Here is a 14,353-nt window from a genome sequence, read left to right as displayed (position 1 = left end):
TTTTAACCAGAAAGACCCATGAGTTGTTTAAGTTTCAAGTTTATTATTGGTTTAGCAACAGCCTGGCAGCTTCAGTCACTTTTTAGCGGCTCACTGTTTTACTCTACTGACCGATCTCTCCTGCTTTTCTGTATCTCCATTACTCTCTGAAGGGTTTGTCTTCATGCTGGCTAATCTTACTTTTCTAATATTTGTATATGTCCTCACTGCTGCCTTTCCCACTTTCCAAGACACTCAGAATTTTCAAGCACCTTTTAAAGCCTTTTTTTTCCTTGCAGCTTTAGGACCCACACCCATTTCAGGTGCCACAAAGCTACGTGTAGGGGCAGTGAGGGTGAAGACCAGGACCCTACCAGCATCAGAGGCTGTATCTGCTCTGTACTTGGTGAACCTGAAGCAGACAGCGGCAGGGGAATCAGACAAGACAACGGGTGCAGAACCCCAGACCAAGGGGTTAGTGGTAACCTTTGGTCAGGAATTGGTGCTAACAAACTCCTTTCCTCCATGGATCCCTCCACCTCAGGACGTACAGAAGATCTGGCAGAGCTGTGAACGGGCTATGGTCCTTCAAACTGTTGAAAGCATTTTTGGACTTCAGTCCCACACCTTTAATTAACTGCCTGGTCTTTGAAGAGTCTTTGAGACCCCTGAAGGAAAGCACTACAGCTCTTACAGTTATTACTGAGCCTGAGCATACCCACATATCAGAGGTGGGATCAGCTTTGGCATTCAGGTCGAGACACCTCGTTTTTGCTGAACTGATAGTTTCTTGCTAAGCACCTCTAAAGCTGTATCTGCACTTTTCAATGCCAGCCAAGAGAGGAGCCCCGACGCATGGAAAGTTGAAAAACCTCGCATAAGCATTGGTGATGCTAATTGTGCCATAGAAAAGCAAAGAAGAAAGAGCTCAGGAGTACTGAAACCCCGGTCTGGTACCTCAGAGACGTTGATCCGTCCCTCCTGAAAGGAGCACGTGGTGGGGTCGTGGGTGCAGAGGTTCCGGTACTTGCACCAGTGGCAGCGGAAAGCACTGTTCACACAAGAGAGGCACCTGGGGGAAGAAAAGGAGGAGTTACGGAGGAGGTTATCGCCTTGGGAGGTCTATACGGTAATAGACAGGCCTAGCCAGAAGTCCAGGCTCAGGGTCCTTCATGGGAAAATAATTTCTTTGGAGGAATGTTTTGATACAACAAAAGTAACAAATGGGTGTGGGAAAACACACACACAAAAGACAGTCTTTAAGCAACCTCACAATTCATTCAGTAATAAAATACAAGCTGGGATTTATTGCCCATCATTGCATTGGCATAAAATAAAGCACAATATTGCACAGACATTAGACTTGATTTTTAGTTTCTAGAAAGTGGAAAGCAAGGCAAGCCTGGCAAAAATTGGATCAGTTGTTTTACAAGTCAGGAATGCTTCAAGTCAACAATAACACTTCTGCTTGGCCTTGGAGTGCAAAGAGTCCAGCAAGTGCTTTTGATTCATGTTGGAAGAAATTAACTGTTTATGAAATGTTTTTGAAAGAACGCAGACCCTTTTCAGACACGCCGGCCCAGCTGCCAGCGAACTGGCTGGGCGGTTTTTATTCCACACTAACTGGCTGCCAGTTAGACGCACAGTCCATGAGAGCTGCTAATATTTGCAGCAACCACCTCCTCCACCTCTGAGGCCAACCCTCCGTGCCACGTGGCAGCGTTTTGGTGACCGTCTGCTGGCGTAAGTCTAAGCCGTGCCCGTGGGATTCGGGTCTGCGTCGTAACCTGCGGCTCCGGAGCCCGGGGTGCTGCCTGGAGCGGGCAGTGCCCAGGCAGGGATGCGCTGGAGCGGGCCCAGGGTTGGTGCGAACAGAAGAGCGGCACCAGGGAAGTGGGAGCACGGCCTTAGGTAGGAAATCGGAAAACGAAGAAAGCAGGTCTCCGGGCAGGGCCTCTCTTACCAGCTGGGCAATGCCTCTCGCAGGCTGCTGCCATGAGAATGCGTGTTTTAATAACTCAATTGTATTTTCCTTCGATGCATTCGTACTGACCTTAATAGCTAAGGAAGCTTATTCTAATCATGCGTGTGCAAACCTGGGGAAGAATATCAAGTGCTGCAAGCTTATTTAATTACTCATTTGTTTGACCCATTTCTGTCTCCATTTCGGTCTGTAGCACTTCTCCCACTCGCCCTCACCTGGCCTGGCCCTGGCCTCCGGCTTGCCCGCCTGGTGCCGGTGGAGGTCCCTGCTTCCCCCAGCAGCACTGGGTCTGAGGGACGAGGACCTCTCTGATCACCCAGGCCTACGGCTTGGTTCAGCACCTCTCGCTGTACCATGGTTTTATGGCTGCTGCTTTCAGCTCTGCTCAGCTGAGCAGGGCGAGGGCCTCCTGGCAGGATCCTGAGCTCTCCGAGACTTACACCAGGTCACCACCTTTGCTCTTCCATCCCGATTCAGTTTTCTTAAGGACCACTGTCTCTCTTTTGCTTCAGAAAGTGCATCTCTCCACCTCATCTGTTCCTTATTAAAAGGGACTTAACACAGAAGCCACCACCACCTTCCCTGACCCACCTGCAGCTCCCTCGGGACACAGGAATTCATGCACCTGAGCGCTGAACCATCTCAGCCCATGGGTTCACAACAGCTGGATCCAGCATGGGAGGTTTCACAGACCCAGTCTGCAAGAGCAGCATGTTCCTGTCCAGCCCCAAACCCCTCCTGCCCCTCTTAGCCTAGTGCCAGCTCCCAAGGGGTATGGGCTTCATACGCCACAACCACTTCTTGTGCTGCCACGCAGCCACAGAGGGCACGGCTGCTCCCCTGCTCTCTCTAGACACCGCTGCCGTTGCAAGGAAGAGTCTCAGGATCAATAGGTCTCTCTTCTCTGCTGGCTGAGACCTGTATTCCTTCCTCCTTTTTGCATGCTGTGGTTCATTCCTGCCAGGCTGGCTCGTGCCCTTGTTGAACTCACTGATAACAAGTCCGGTACGATGTAAGTGCTGCAGAATTTACCACCGTGTTAGCACTTTATCTCCAAACACAAGCTGGTAGAAAGGCATGGTCAGATGAAGCCAAATGACAGGCCACAAAAGATGCATTGCCTCTCCTGATTCAAACCTCTGCTCCTAAGTGAAAATAGGGGTCCCGGTGATGCCACCCCTCATGCAAATTCAAAACCACGAGAATGCAGAGGAACCGCTGGAAGGACTGCAAGTGCTTGCAGCCCGAGGAGAGGCTGGTGCTGTACAGCCCTACTGAGGGAAAGGACATAAGAACAGAGTTGTGCACGAGGGGCAGCACGACAGGAGGCAGGAATCACTGGGGTGATGGATACAGACCACCATGAGAGGCAGCATGGGGGGACTGAAGGACTCACTGGGCTCCTTTCATCCCGGTACCTCTGCTCTGCGCTGTGGCTCAAAACAAAATAAAAAAAAATTGAATGCATGCCTAGAAAAACTGCAGGCCAGCGAAGCCCATCAGTGCACACAACTCTCTTCCAAGTGCAGCAGGGAAGACCCCATAGCTTGAGGCTTCAAATCCAGTGCAGAAAGATTGGGAGCGACCCTGTGCTGGCACTTCTTGACTCCCACCAGCCAGCTCGAGCAGCAAATCACGCTCCTGGAGCAGAGCTGGCAGCCGACCCTGCCGCCGGAGATGCCGCCCAGCCCCATGGGTCAGGCTGCCTTTTGCTATCCGACTGCTGGCAGGTCCTGCCCACGTTTCATTTTGGTGCTTTGGGGCTTGCTGTGTTTCCAGAGAGAAATCTATGAACGCTTCAGGTCTGTAAACGTGTTTCTAAGGCCAGCCAGCTGCATGCCGCCTTTCAGCGGCAGATGTGCCCACGGGGGATATGTTTCCACAAAGCTCAGCAGCGCTGAGCCCCCCAGCCCTCTGCGGAGCAGCCCACCGTGCCTGCCGCATGCCTGGGCTGCTGTTGCGGGCTCCCAGGGCTGCTCTGCCCGGCTGCGGGGCAGGCAGGCTGCGGGGAGCTCCTGCTGCCAGCGCGCTCGCTCACCCCATCTAAACTACAACCGCTGTCCTCAGAGCCCAGGGCTGGACGCTTCCAGGTCAGTCCCTGCCACCGTCTCCTCCGGCGGCCATGCCCTCCTCTGTCACCCCGTGGAGCACCCTCGCAGCAGCCAGCACCCTGCTCTCCCGGCCGGTGCGGCATGGAAGGGCTCTGCCTCCTCCGGCTGCCTGCAGCCCACCTCTCCGGACCCTCTGCTCTGCCTTCACCAGCTGCCTGTGAAGATGCATCCGAGTTCACAGTTGCGGGATCGCGCAGCTTGGGGGCACCAGCAGGTTAAGGTTTTTTCAGGCTCACTCCGCCTGCCTCTCGCAAGGCAGAGAAAGCTACACACCACCCGGAGAAGTTCAGAGAAGACAGGGACCGGTGGGCTCCCCTTCTGCTGCATGTGTCTGCTGGCTGAACCAAGCAGCGTGATAACCCCCCCGGCTGGTCCTGGAGCCCAGCATCCATTTCCCAGCCCTTTCTCTTTTTAGCTGGTGTCTGGCTCCGCTCGCGTACGGGGAGGGAGCACTCACAGCTGGTGGGCACTGCAGTTGTAGAACTTGAACTCCGTGCTGACAAACGTCCTCCTTGTCTCCCGCGACTTCAGCTGCAGCACCACGCCGAACCAGTCTGGGGATGCAAACCAGAGCCCGTCAGTCCCACCAGCAGTAACGAAGGAAGCAACAGCAGAGGCAGGGGCACCCTTTCCCCGCCTGCCAGTGTGCTGAGACTTCTGCTTCTGGGGTAGAAGGTGGAAGTCAGGTTGCTTTCGTCTCCCTGCTCCCCCAGGCATCGGGCCCCCCACCCGCAGCGAGCCTGCAGCAGTTCCCCAAGCCGGGGGCTGAGCAAACCCCCAGCCGGACCCTGTCCTCAAGCACCCTAGGGTGCTGGGCTGGCTGTCTCCAGCGATGCCTCCAAACCAAATCAGGCTTGCTGGCAAAGTGCATTGGAGAGGCAGGGTCTAAACGCTGCCTTGGGTCACAGTTGAAATGAGTGTGGGATCTCATCCTGTGCCCTAAAGGAGTCTGTCTCCAGTAGAAAAACACTAATTCAGTCTGCTCTGAGCAGCAGCCAAAGACTAGAATAGGAGACAATGCTGGAAACAAGGGCATTAGCGAAGCTCTTTAGGAGCCTCAGCACTGGATTAATTAAGAGCAGATTGCTCTTCCAGAGCTGCTGTGGGTAAGTCCACGCTAGCCCTGCTACCATGGCGGCTCTCAGCCCCCAGTGTTCACCAAGTCTCAGGCTCCATATAACGCCTTAGAAATACAAAGATATCAGCAGGGAAGCACAGTTGACACCTGGAAGGATGCCAAGGAGAAAATGAGTTTTAAGCAAGTAGCATTTTGGTTATGGGAAGAGAAAATATGACAGCAGTGACATTAATGAAGAAACAACCCAAAGATCAGGACCGAGAAATAGAAACTGCATCCACCTACTCGTGGGTGCTGAGCCAGGCTGAGGGGAGGGCTCCTGCTTTCCAAATCCTCTGGCGTGGCAAGGCTGCAAGCCCCTGCCCCACTCATGAGCCAGCCCGGGGGGGACAGACAGTTCCTGTAGCCCCAAGTCCTGTCTTGGAAGCTGTCTGGCAGCGCGGGGAGGCTGTAAGGACAGGGCAAGCACATGGTGCTGCCTGCTCGCAGCCTGTCTTTCCCTGTGTGGGATGCATTTCTTAAGGACGAAGCACATTTAGCTCCCTGGGTTTAATGGTCTTTGACAGGAGCATGAATTTCTCCAGCAGCAGCCCCAGAGGGTCTGCTCCACCCAGCAGATACTTCCAAACCTACGCTGTACTTTCTGGTGGCACAGATGTCATATTGCTGTCCAGAACTCAGTTACTTACCTTGATCCACAGGTATGGCAGGAACATCTTTTGCTGCTGGCGAAACACACACAACCCGGCTGCCCGAAACCTGCCCTTCCACCTCCGTCAGGTTTCCGAAGAGGCAGGTGACACCAGCCGTCAGGTCTGGAGCATCGCTCACCAGCAGGCTGAGCTGCAGCGGGGGAGAGGAGAGGCAGAGGGGAAACAAAACACAGGCATCAACCTGTTAGCAGGCAGAGCTGCCCGAGTTTTCTTCGTATTTTCATTACCTGCTGTTTTCCCATTCAATATTGACGCCCTTAAATCACCCGTCCACCCACAGGAGGTGGATGGCTGCCCTTTCATGGGAAGCAGAGGAGGAAAAAGAAAGCCAAGGATGCAGGTTCTTTACCGATACAAAAACGCCTTGCTGAGCCTTTGGGTACTGCAGTTCAGGAGAGGTGGCAATGGCAGCTTTTTGTCCCCCTGGTTGCTCTACAGACGCATTGCCACCCTCAATACCTGCCTCAGGAACCTGTGACAGCAGTAGCAGTGCGTTGCCTCTCATGCACGAGAGCAGCAGCGACTGCCCCAACAACCCTTTGCACGCACAGCAGCTCCAACAACCTCCCTGCGCCGTGGCCGCCCCCCTGCATGCACGGGAGAGACAGCCCTGCCCCGGGCACGCGTGGCCATCAGAAACGAGCAAGTCCCCATTGACCCCATCACGAATGGGGACGGTCCCCACAGCAAACCGGTGCCCGAAGGGGTGAGTGCCCTCCCAACAGCCCCATGCCATTTCAACACGGAGTGCTGGCGGGCAGGCGGGGGCAACCGGCCCCGGCGGGGAGCGGGAAGGGGCTGCAGCACGGCCAGCTGCCGCGGGGTGCTGGGGGGCTCGGAGAGCAACAGCTGGGATGCTTCAGAGAGCCAGGCCTGAGCACAGCTCACAGATGAGGTTTTTGGGAAACAAAGCCTTTCCTTTCAACAGCTAATGAAACCGGACCAAGAGAAATGTGAGCTGAGGCCCAAGGGGAAGGGGAATTTGTTTCTGCCATCCCCACCCCCTTCTTCCCCGGCTCGGATGACCCCTTTCCTCCCCAGTCCCTCTGCGAGCCTGACTTCATGAGAAAACATTTGTGCCGATGGGAATGGAGAAAGGCTGGAGAACGGACTGTTCACTGTGAACCTAAAAAGTGCTGGAAGTGCCTCTCACCAACAGGTCTCCCCCTCCCCGCCTGCCGGCAGCACCTACCGGGAGGCTGTGCTCGGAGACGGAGATGCTGCTGGGCTGCACGGTGACGCTCATGCACTGGCTGATGCTGCCTGCAAATCGGTACGGCTCGTCCGCTCGCTCGCAGCTGTCCCTCGGGGAGCACCTGCACACACGAGCACGCATCAGAGCACAGAAAGCCCCTGCGGAAGATGTCAAACTGCACGAGGTGCGACAGCTGAGCAGGGGCGAGCGAAACAGGAGGGCAGAGCCTCGGCCAGGGGAAGGGGGAGTTATCAGCAGGACCGGGGGCGATGCTCTGCACCGGGACCATGTATTGGGCACAAACTCCAGGCTGGGACCAAAGGACACTGCAAAATATTCTGTGATCAGTGGAAAGACAGACCACAAGTATCTCGGGAGCAATTCCCAGTCCCGCCTGCACTGGGACACAATCCAGAGCTGCAAAGTCCCGTGTGCCAGCGGCGGCAGCGGGCGCTGTGGGTGCGGGGTGAGCCAGGCACTCTGCTGCTGCTCGGCCGGGGCCCCTGCAAGCCATAAATTCATAATCTGCACAGAAACTAAACCGTAAAGCAATAACAGGCAGTAACAAGATGATGCCTCCATTCTAATTAAAACAAAAACACATAGTTCATTAATCGTCTCCTCCTGGAGCTGAGGATTGTGGCAGGACCAGGAACGGGACTTTCCGGCAGCTGCCGGCTGTGCTTTGGCCGGTTTTCATGCCTTGGGCTCCCAGCTCTCTCCCATTCCTGCCATCAGGAATGCAAGCCTCCGAGCATGCCAAAGTGACTAGGACTGCTCCTAGCATGCTGTGTGCTCCAGGATGGCTCCTTATCCCTGTTTTTCTATTGCAGGTGTCCTTAGAGTGGAGTGAAATTAAGTTGCTTCCAGCAGGTAGAGGAGCGCCCACCGGGAAACCAAGGAAGAATTACCGGTGTTTCAAACCAGATATCAGAGACTGCAGCACTGGCATCCCTCAGTGATTTTCTATTTAATGTCATTTGGGGAAAATCCTTTTCTTCCAACCCCCCTCCCTGGGCGCAGATGACATATTGGCCTTTTGGTATTAATGGTCTTAATAAGCTATCAGCAAACTTTATCACTTCTCACTCACTGCTGATCTTGGACCCTGTTTCAAATGGTGGCGCAAAGGTCAGAGGATCGAGATGCTGTCACCAGCCCCACGTGCCACCAGCAAGTTCCCTTCCGACAGTTACTTGAGCGTAGGTGTTACTTGAATTAACAAGGCGCTGCTGTCAAACCACTTGTTTTCCCGGTTCCCCGTGGAGCGGCTCGGGCGGTCCCAGACACATGCATCAGCAGAAACACCTCCTGCCCACGCAGAGGCTGAATTTCGCCATGCACATCTAGCTCTGACCAGCTGACAAGCACCTGGCAACACCAGGGCTTCCCGCTCTGAAACAGTGGACCATCATCCTCCCCGCAAGGCCGTTTGCTTTTGATTAAGAAAAGCAGAGTTTACACTTTCCCTTTCCAAACCACCCGTGTGATCCCCAGCAAACACTCTGGCTGTTCTCCTCACCCTCTCAGGTTTTTTTCCTTTTTTTTTTTTTTTTGGAGTATAATGGAGCAAAATATGAATGCTGCCAAAGGAAGAATTATTGAGGTTTAAGTGAATCTGTAAGATAGCTTTAAAGTGAGCTCTTGACTGGAGCCTTTATCTCATTGACTCGCTGGAATGGCTCTTTTTTATCATACTATTTATGGCAACAGCCCTAACAGAGATAAATAGGTCTGTAGACAATAACACCCTTGCAGAGAGCAGCATATGGAAGTCTTGCAGGTTTCAAATCCCACTGGGCTGAAGAGACTCTTTAACAATCTCCTTGAGGCCTGCACTTGCTCCCAACGAGCGCTGTTTGTAGAAGAGGAGGAGCAGAAGATCCTTCTCTCACATGGAGAGGACGAACTTGCACGGTGAGCAAACCCCCGGCCGGGAGGACACAGCGGAGACCCTGGGCAGGGACGGGCTGCTCAGCCCTCGCACTGCTGCTCCAGGGACCACCAGGTGAGCAGAGGAGTTTTGCGGAAGGACGAGCACCTTGCCCTTCCTGCTGGTTTTTAGCACCTTCTCAAATGTCCTGTGTCCAGGATTCCTCAGAGCCCGGTGTAAGGCATGCTGGCCTGCTTTCAGCTGAGGCAGAGTTAATGTTCTTTATAGTGGCTGGTGTGGGGCTATGTTTTGGATTTGTGCTGAGAACAGTGTTGATAACACAGAGATGTTTTAGTTGTTGCCGCACTGGTCAAGGACTTTTCAGCTTCCCCTGCTCTGCCAGGTGCAGAAGAAGCTGGGAGGGGACACAGCCAGGACAGCTGACCCCAGCTGCCCAAAGGGACATTCCATACCATAGGGCGTCATGCTCAGCATATAAAGCTGGGGAAGAAGGAAGAGGGGACGTTCGGAGCGATGGCGTTTGCCTTCCCAAGTCACCGTTACGCGTGATGGAGCCCTGTGTTCCTGGAGGTGGCTGAACCCCTGCCTGCCCATGGGAAGGAGTGAAGGAATTCCTTGCTTTGCTTTGCTTTGCTTGTGTGCGGGGCTTTTGCTTTCCCTATTAAAGTGTCTTTATCTCAACCCTTGAGTTTTCTCACTTTTACTCTTCTGATTCTCTCCCCCATCCCACCGGGGGGGAGCGAGCGAGCGGCTGGGGGGAGCTCAGTTGCTGGCTGGGGCTAAACCACGACACATGCGCTGCCCACGGCCACCACTTCATCAAGCTCCTCTTTTAGGGCAGGAGTTATCGATCTGCTTCGGTGCCTGCGCCCAGCCCGCGGCCGGCTGCCTCCTGGGTTCAGGTTCATCGCTAGAGCTACCCCGGTCAGCCTGCGCTGCCAGCATGACCGACCCAGCTTCCAGATCTCGCTGATTTAATCCTCACAGATAGCTCATTCATGAGCATCACCACTATCACTACCCTTAAATTCTAGGTATGCACACGTGTGTGCAAGCACCCCACTGCGCAACAGAGCCTTAAGCCCTGACTCAGGCCTCTAAGAGACAGCGATACATAACGAGCACACAAGGAAACCTTTATGTCATGTTGCGTAATGAAAGCTTCTCCCAGGACAACTCAGATCCTTTTACTTTTTCTTTATTATTCCTCTTTGGTTGGAGGCATGGAGGCAGGACACACTGCCTGATGCCACCTGGAATGGGGTGGTGGTCCGTCCATCTCTCTCGCATCCATCCGTACCTGTTCAGACATCCAACACATCATTTAAAATTCCAATTTTTTTTTTTCTGGCTCCCTGACAGCTCAGTACCTGCATGTCCACACTCTCAGCTAAGCCTCTGGCAACGGCAAAGGTGGATGCCAAGTGCTCAGAGAGGAGCTGCCTCATGCGCTGGCCTGCACTGCTGCTCCGCAGGGCGCAGCTCTGGCACAGAGATTCCCAGAGCTGCCTGGGGGTCTCGGTACCCGCAGGATACAGACCCGAATCTGAGGAGCAAAACCCCACAACAAGCAGTGGGGAGAAACAACGGGATTTCAATCAGTGCTGGTGTTTACCATACCCGCGCTTGCTCAGGTGGCCAGCCACTCTCCTGCTCTTTCAAGGACAAAAACCTCTCCTCCTCCTCTGCCCCTCACCCTTTTCACCAGCCTTCAGAAAACACCGCGCGAGCAGCTCACACCCTGACCCGCAACCCTTCCACTGAGCAAAGGAGCAGCTGGTCCATCTGGCAGGACGGACACGTAAGAATTAGAGGAGAGAGATGACAAATTAAATACAAACACTCCAGTGCTTGGGGCCTCCAAACAAATATGACAGAAGCTTCAGGAACAGCAAGATAAACTCAATTATTTACAGCTTAAGACAAAAGCTAAAAAATGATCATTGCTCCAAGCAGGCCAGAAAAGTGCAGACGCTCGAAGGGAGGGTTGAGAAATACCATCAGAGAAGAAACTCTTGTTGGGAATAGGTTAATGCCAAAATGTCACGGCCAAAAGGGCAGAGGAAATGACACTTTTCTCTCCTCTTGACATTGAGGGTTTTCTCTCTGCAAAATGAAGATAACAACCTTTACCTGCTTCCCAGGTGGTTTATGAAGATTCAGTTCATTAGCATTAGGAAAGCACTCAGTGATCCTTGCAGAGGAGCTGCTGCAGGAGTCTGAGGAGCCACACCAAGCACCCCCCCCCTACAGATACTCGGTGCAGCCGTGTCCCCTCCTGCTGCGCAGCTCAGCAGCACCAGGCACTAAAAGGCCACAGTCCCCAGGTGAGCGGATGCTCTCGTACCCCTACAGCCAGTTCCTGGGAGCACCTACAGACCTGCAGCTCAGGCCAGATGCTGAGCAGAGCATGTCCCCTTTCCTCGCTTCCTTGTCCCCTCACTATCAAAAGGCTGCGGTGGCTTTTGTCCCGACCGCTGGAAAGGCACAGGGGGATGGCTGCCCCAAAGGAAGAGCCAAAGGGATGGGAATCACCAGGCATGGAAATCACTTCCTTCTGACAAAGTCGCTGTGACAGTAAAGACTTTCAGACAGAACTGCACATATGGTGGCTTAGCTGTAGGGCTGGACAGACTCGTCTGAAAGGAAAAAAGCTAAGAAAAAAAAAAAAGATGCCTAGGGTGCCTGTGCCCCATGTTGCCATGCTGCTGGGGGGCTGCTCTGCCACTGCCCCCAGCCCCTGCCTGCGTGGAGCCTGCGGGATGCTCGGGGCCAGCGGCTGCAATGGTTCCGCATCTCTCCAAGTGTGGCAACGACTCTTTGCAAACCGAGCAAGCCACGGGGAGCCAGTTTGCACCCCAAAGCCCACAGGTCCCAAATCCAGGCCACATTTGCGGAGGAGCCTGCCATTCCCTGCTCCCCCTCCAGCACCTGCTCCTCAGGCAAGTGGCCAAGAGCTGCTGTTCGGGTCCCTGAACTCTGCCTCCGCCCCGATTTCCATGCATTTAACGGGGCTGCTCTGCAAGCTGGCACGTGGCCGGAGGGATTTCTATTCCTGTCCTCCAGCCTCCTCGAGGCTTTCCCCTCCTCCCCCAATCTGCCTCTGCCTGGTGGTCCCCCTTCCGCCTTAGGAAGTGATCGTTATTATGGCAGGGGAGAGAAAGGAAGGACACAGACACCTCCTGAATGCAGAGCGCGTTTCCTGGAGCTCCCCTGAAAAAAACCCCCCTCTTAGCCCTTTGTGCCTGCTGATGTGCATGAGGGGCTGCCAGCTCCGAGCCCTGCGCTGCCGGCTCTGCCCCATCGGGACGGCTGGAGCAGAGACCCTCTGACCTTTCCTTGCAGACTTTAAATATCTCTTCCTGATACATTTAATAGGGCTTGGTGCTCTGCTCTGCTCCAGTGCTGTAACCCCTCTGAAAGCCAAGTCCCACTCATGTAATCAAGTCTACTGTTGCCTTTAAAAATTCCCCATTAATTGAGAGGGACTTGCGGCTTGGACAAGCAGGAGTGTGCAAAACACGAGGCCTTCGTTCCCATTGGTTTAAATTCTGCTTTCCCATCGTGTCCATGGCACCCTCTCCGTGCGGTGTGCGACCCACCGCTCCTAAAGCAGGAATTTGTTTTCTTTTACCTCTTCACAGGAGCTCAGGGATTTTTCAATAGCATTCACGCTGCAATGCAGGGAACGTCCAGGGAAGGGAAGAATAGATTTAAGCAACTTCAACCTCATTTGCTTTTGCAAAGATTGCATGGGAGGCGCTCGGTGGCTTTGAAAGCTGCTTTTACCATCACCACCAGCAGCTCAAACGAAATGGCCAAGGCTGGACTTACATGTGGTGGAGCGTGCACCAGCCGCAGTGGGGGTCTCCCGAGCTCAGGCACTCCCCGCAGGTCGTGTACTGCTCGCAGGACTCCACGGGCACCCGGGACACCTGCAAAGGAAGCAAACACACAGGCTCAGCGCTCCTCTCCGCACAGCGGGCAAGCGAAACGAGAGCAGCGCCGGGTCGTCTTTCACCAGTCTGATTCAAGTAACACAACAGTAATTCACAAACGAATTTGTTTCAACATCCATGCAGAAGTCAGCCAAGAAGAGGAGATACTGGGGACCGAGTCATGAAGTCACTCCATCCCTCGCGCGCAGCCATGCCATGAATCATGGGTGCAGCGCAGCCGCAGCCTGGAGCCCGGCTGGCCTCCCGGCGCCAGCTCGCCAGAAACCCTCCCGACCTCCCTGCCCAGAGACGCTCCCAGGGCGAAAGCTGCGTCCTCTCCTCCCTGATTTACAGTTTGCTATCTTACATTTGCTGCTTCAGGGAGGAAAGCTGGCAGGGAATAAAATTCATGGGGATTTTGCAGGTTGGCAGCTTGTTTAGCCTACGTGGGTATTTCACTGCTTGCTCCTCCGTGGCCACCCTGAGCCCTTCCAGCACCAGCATGGACTTGGCCACCCCAGGCACGACCCTCCCACGGGCCACCCGTCTCTTGCAAGCCAGAGATGCCAGAGCAGAAGAGAGAGGGAAGCGCACGAGGGAACACCAACACAGATCGCTGCTGCAAACCCCCTCTCACACTTATCGCGCACACGAAAGGTCCCTGTGCGATGCCGAGGTGTAGCACAGTCCCGACCCCTTCATCAGCACTGAAAACCCCAAAGGCTCCAAAACGACACCGAGCTTTAACCATGGGTCGTTGCTTGACTCCAATGAAGAAATTCCACTTTAACCTTTCCAACCCGTCCCTTGCCACCTCCAGCAGGCACGGGACACGTTTGCATCTCCTGTCCTGACACCGCAGCGCGGTGCTCCTGCACTGGCCCTGCCGGTGCCGGTCTCTCTTCAATGTATTTACATTTCTATTATCAAATACTGTAAATAATTATTGCCCTCCCCGACACAGCCGCCCTGCAGTGCCGGCCGCTCCCCTTGGGCCCCGGGAGCGATGCCTGCAACTGGCTGAAAATTAAAACAACTGTCGGCATTGCACTCGCTCTGTCCTTCAAAACAGCGCCCGGCTCCCAGCAGCTGGGGCGCGCAGGGTGAAAGGAGCAGTGTCTCGCCAAACAACGGCCACTTTCACGCCAAGTGCTGTTGACACAGTGAGAACCCAGTTCCTCTCTAAACACGACACCAATAGGGCTGCTATTCTTCTTGTTTCCTCAGCCCTACTTAACAGCTTTTCCTAAAACAAAAATTGCGTGTGGATGTGCGGGGCTGGGTATTTTTTTTGTTGAGATGAAGTCCGTGGGATGGGCACAGGGCTCAGCTGGGGGCATGCTAAGAGCAAGGCAGCCCTGGAGCTGGAATAGCGGGGCAGGGACCGAGGGGGTGCAAGAGGCAGAGCCAGGTACACCGGGCACATGTTTAGCCTGCGATGGCTGTAAAGAGCTTCAGAAA

General features: G+C 54.4%; 1 protein-coding gene across 1 annotated transcript in view; it reads right to left on the bottom strand.

Annotated features, from left to right (window-relative positions):
• PLXNA2 (plexin A2) overlaps positions 1-14,353 on the bottom strand; it is a 177,748-nt gene that overhangs the window by 58,819 nt on the left and 104,576 nt on the right. The window contains exons 5-9 of the mRNA XM_072844595.1: positions 12,789-12,889; positions 7,058-7,181; positions 5,842-5,995; positions 4,532-4,628; positions 937-1,051 (exon numbers count right to left, since the gene is read on the bottom strand). Coding sequence (XP_072700696.1) covers positions 937-1,051; positions 4,532-4,628; positions 5,842-5,995; positions 7,058-7,181; positions 12,789-12,889 — 591 coding nt within the window. The remainder of the gene's footprint in view (positions 1-936; positions 1,052-4,531; positions 4,629-5,841; positions 5,996-7,057; positions 7,182-12,788; positions 12,890-14,353) is intronic.

Source organism: Ciconia boyciana, chromosome 23 (assembly GCF_034638445.1).
Source record: "Ciconia boyciana chromosome 23, ASM3463844v1, whole genome shotgun sequence".
Taxonomy (NCBI): Eukaryota; Metazoa; Chordata; class Aves; order Ciconiiformes; family Ciconiidae; genus Ciconia; species Ciconia boyciana.
Note: the sequence above shows the minus strand (reverse complement) of the source record. Positions and strands in the feature narration are given on the sequence as shown.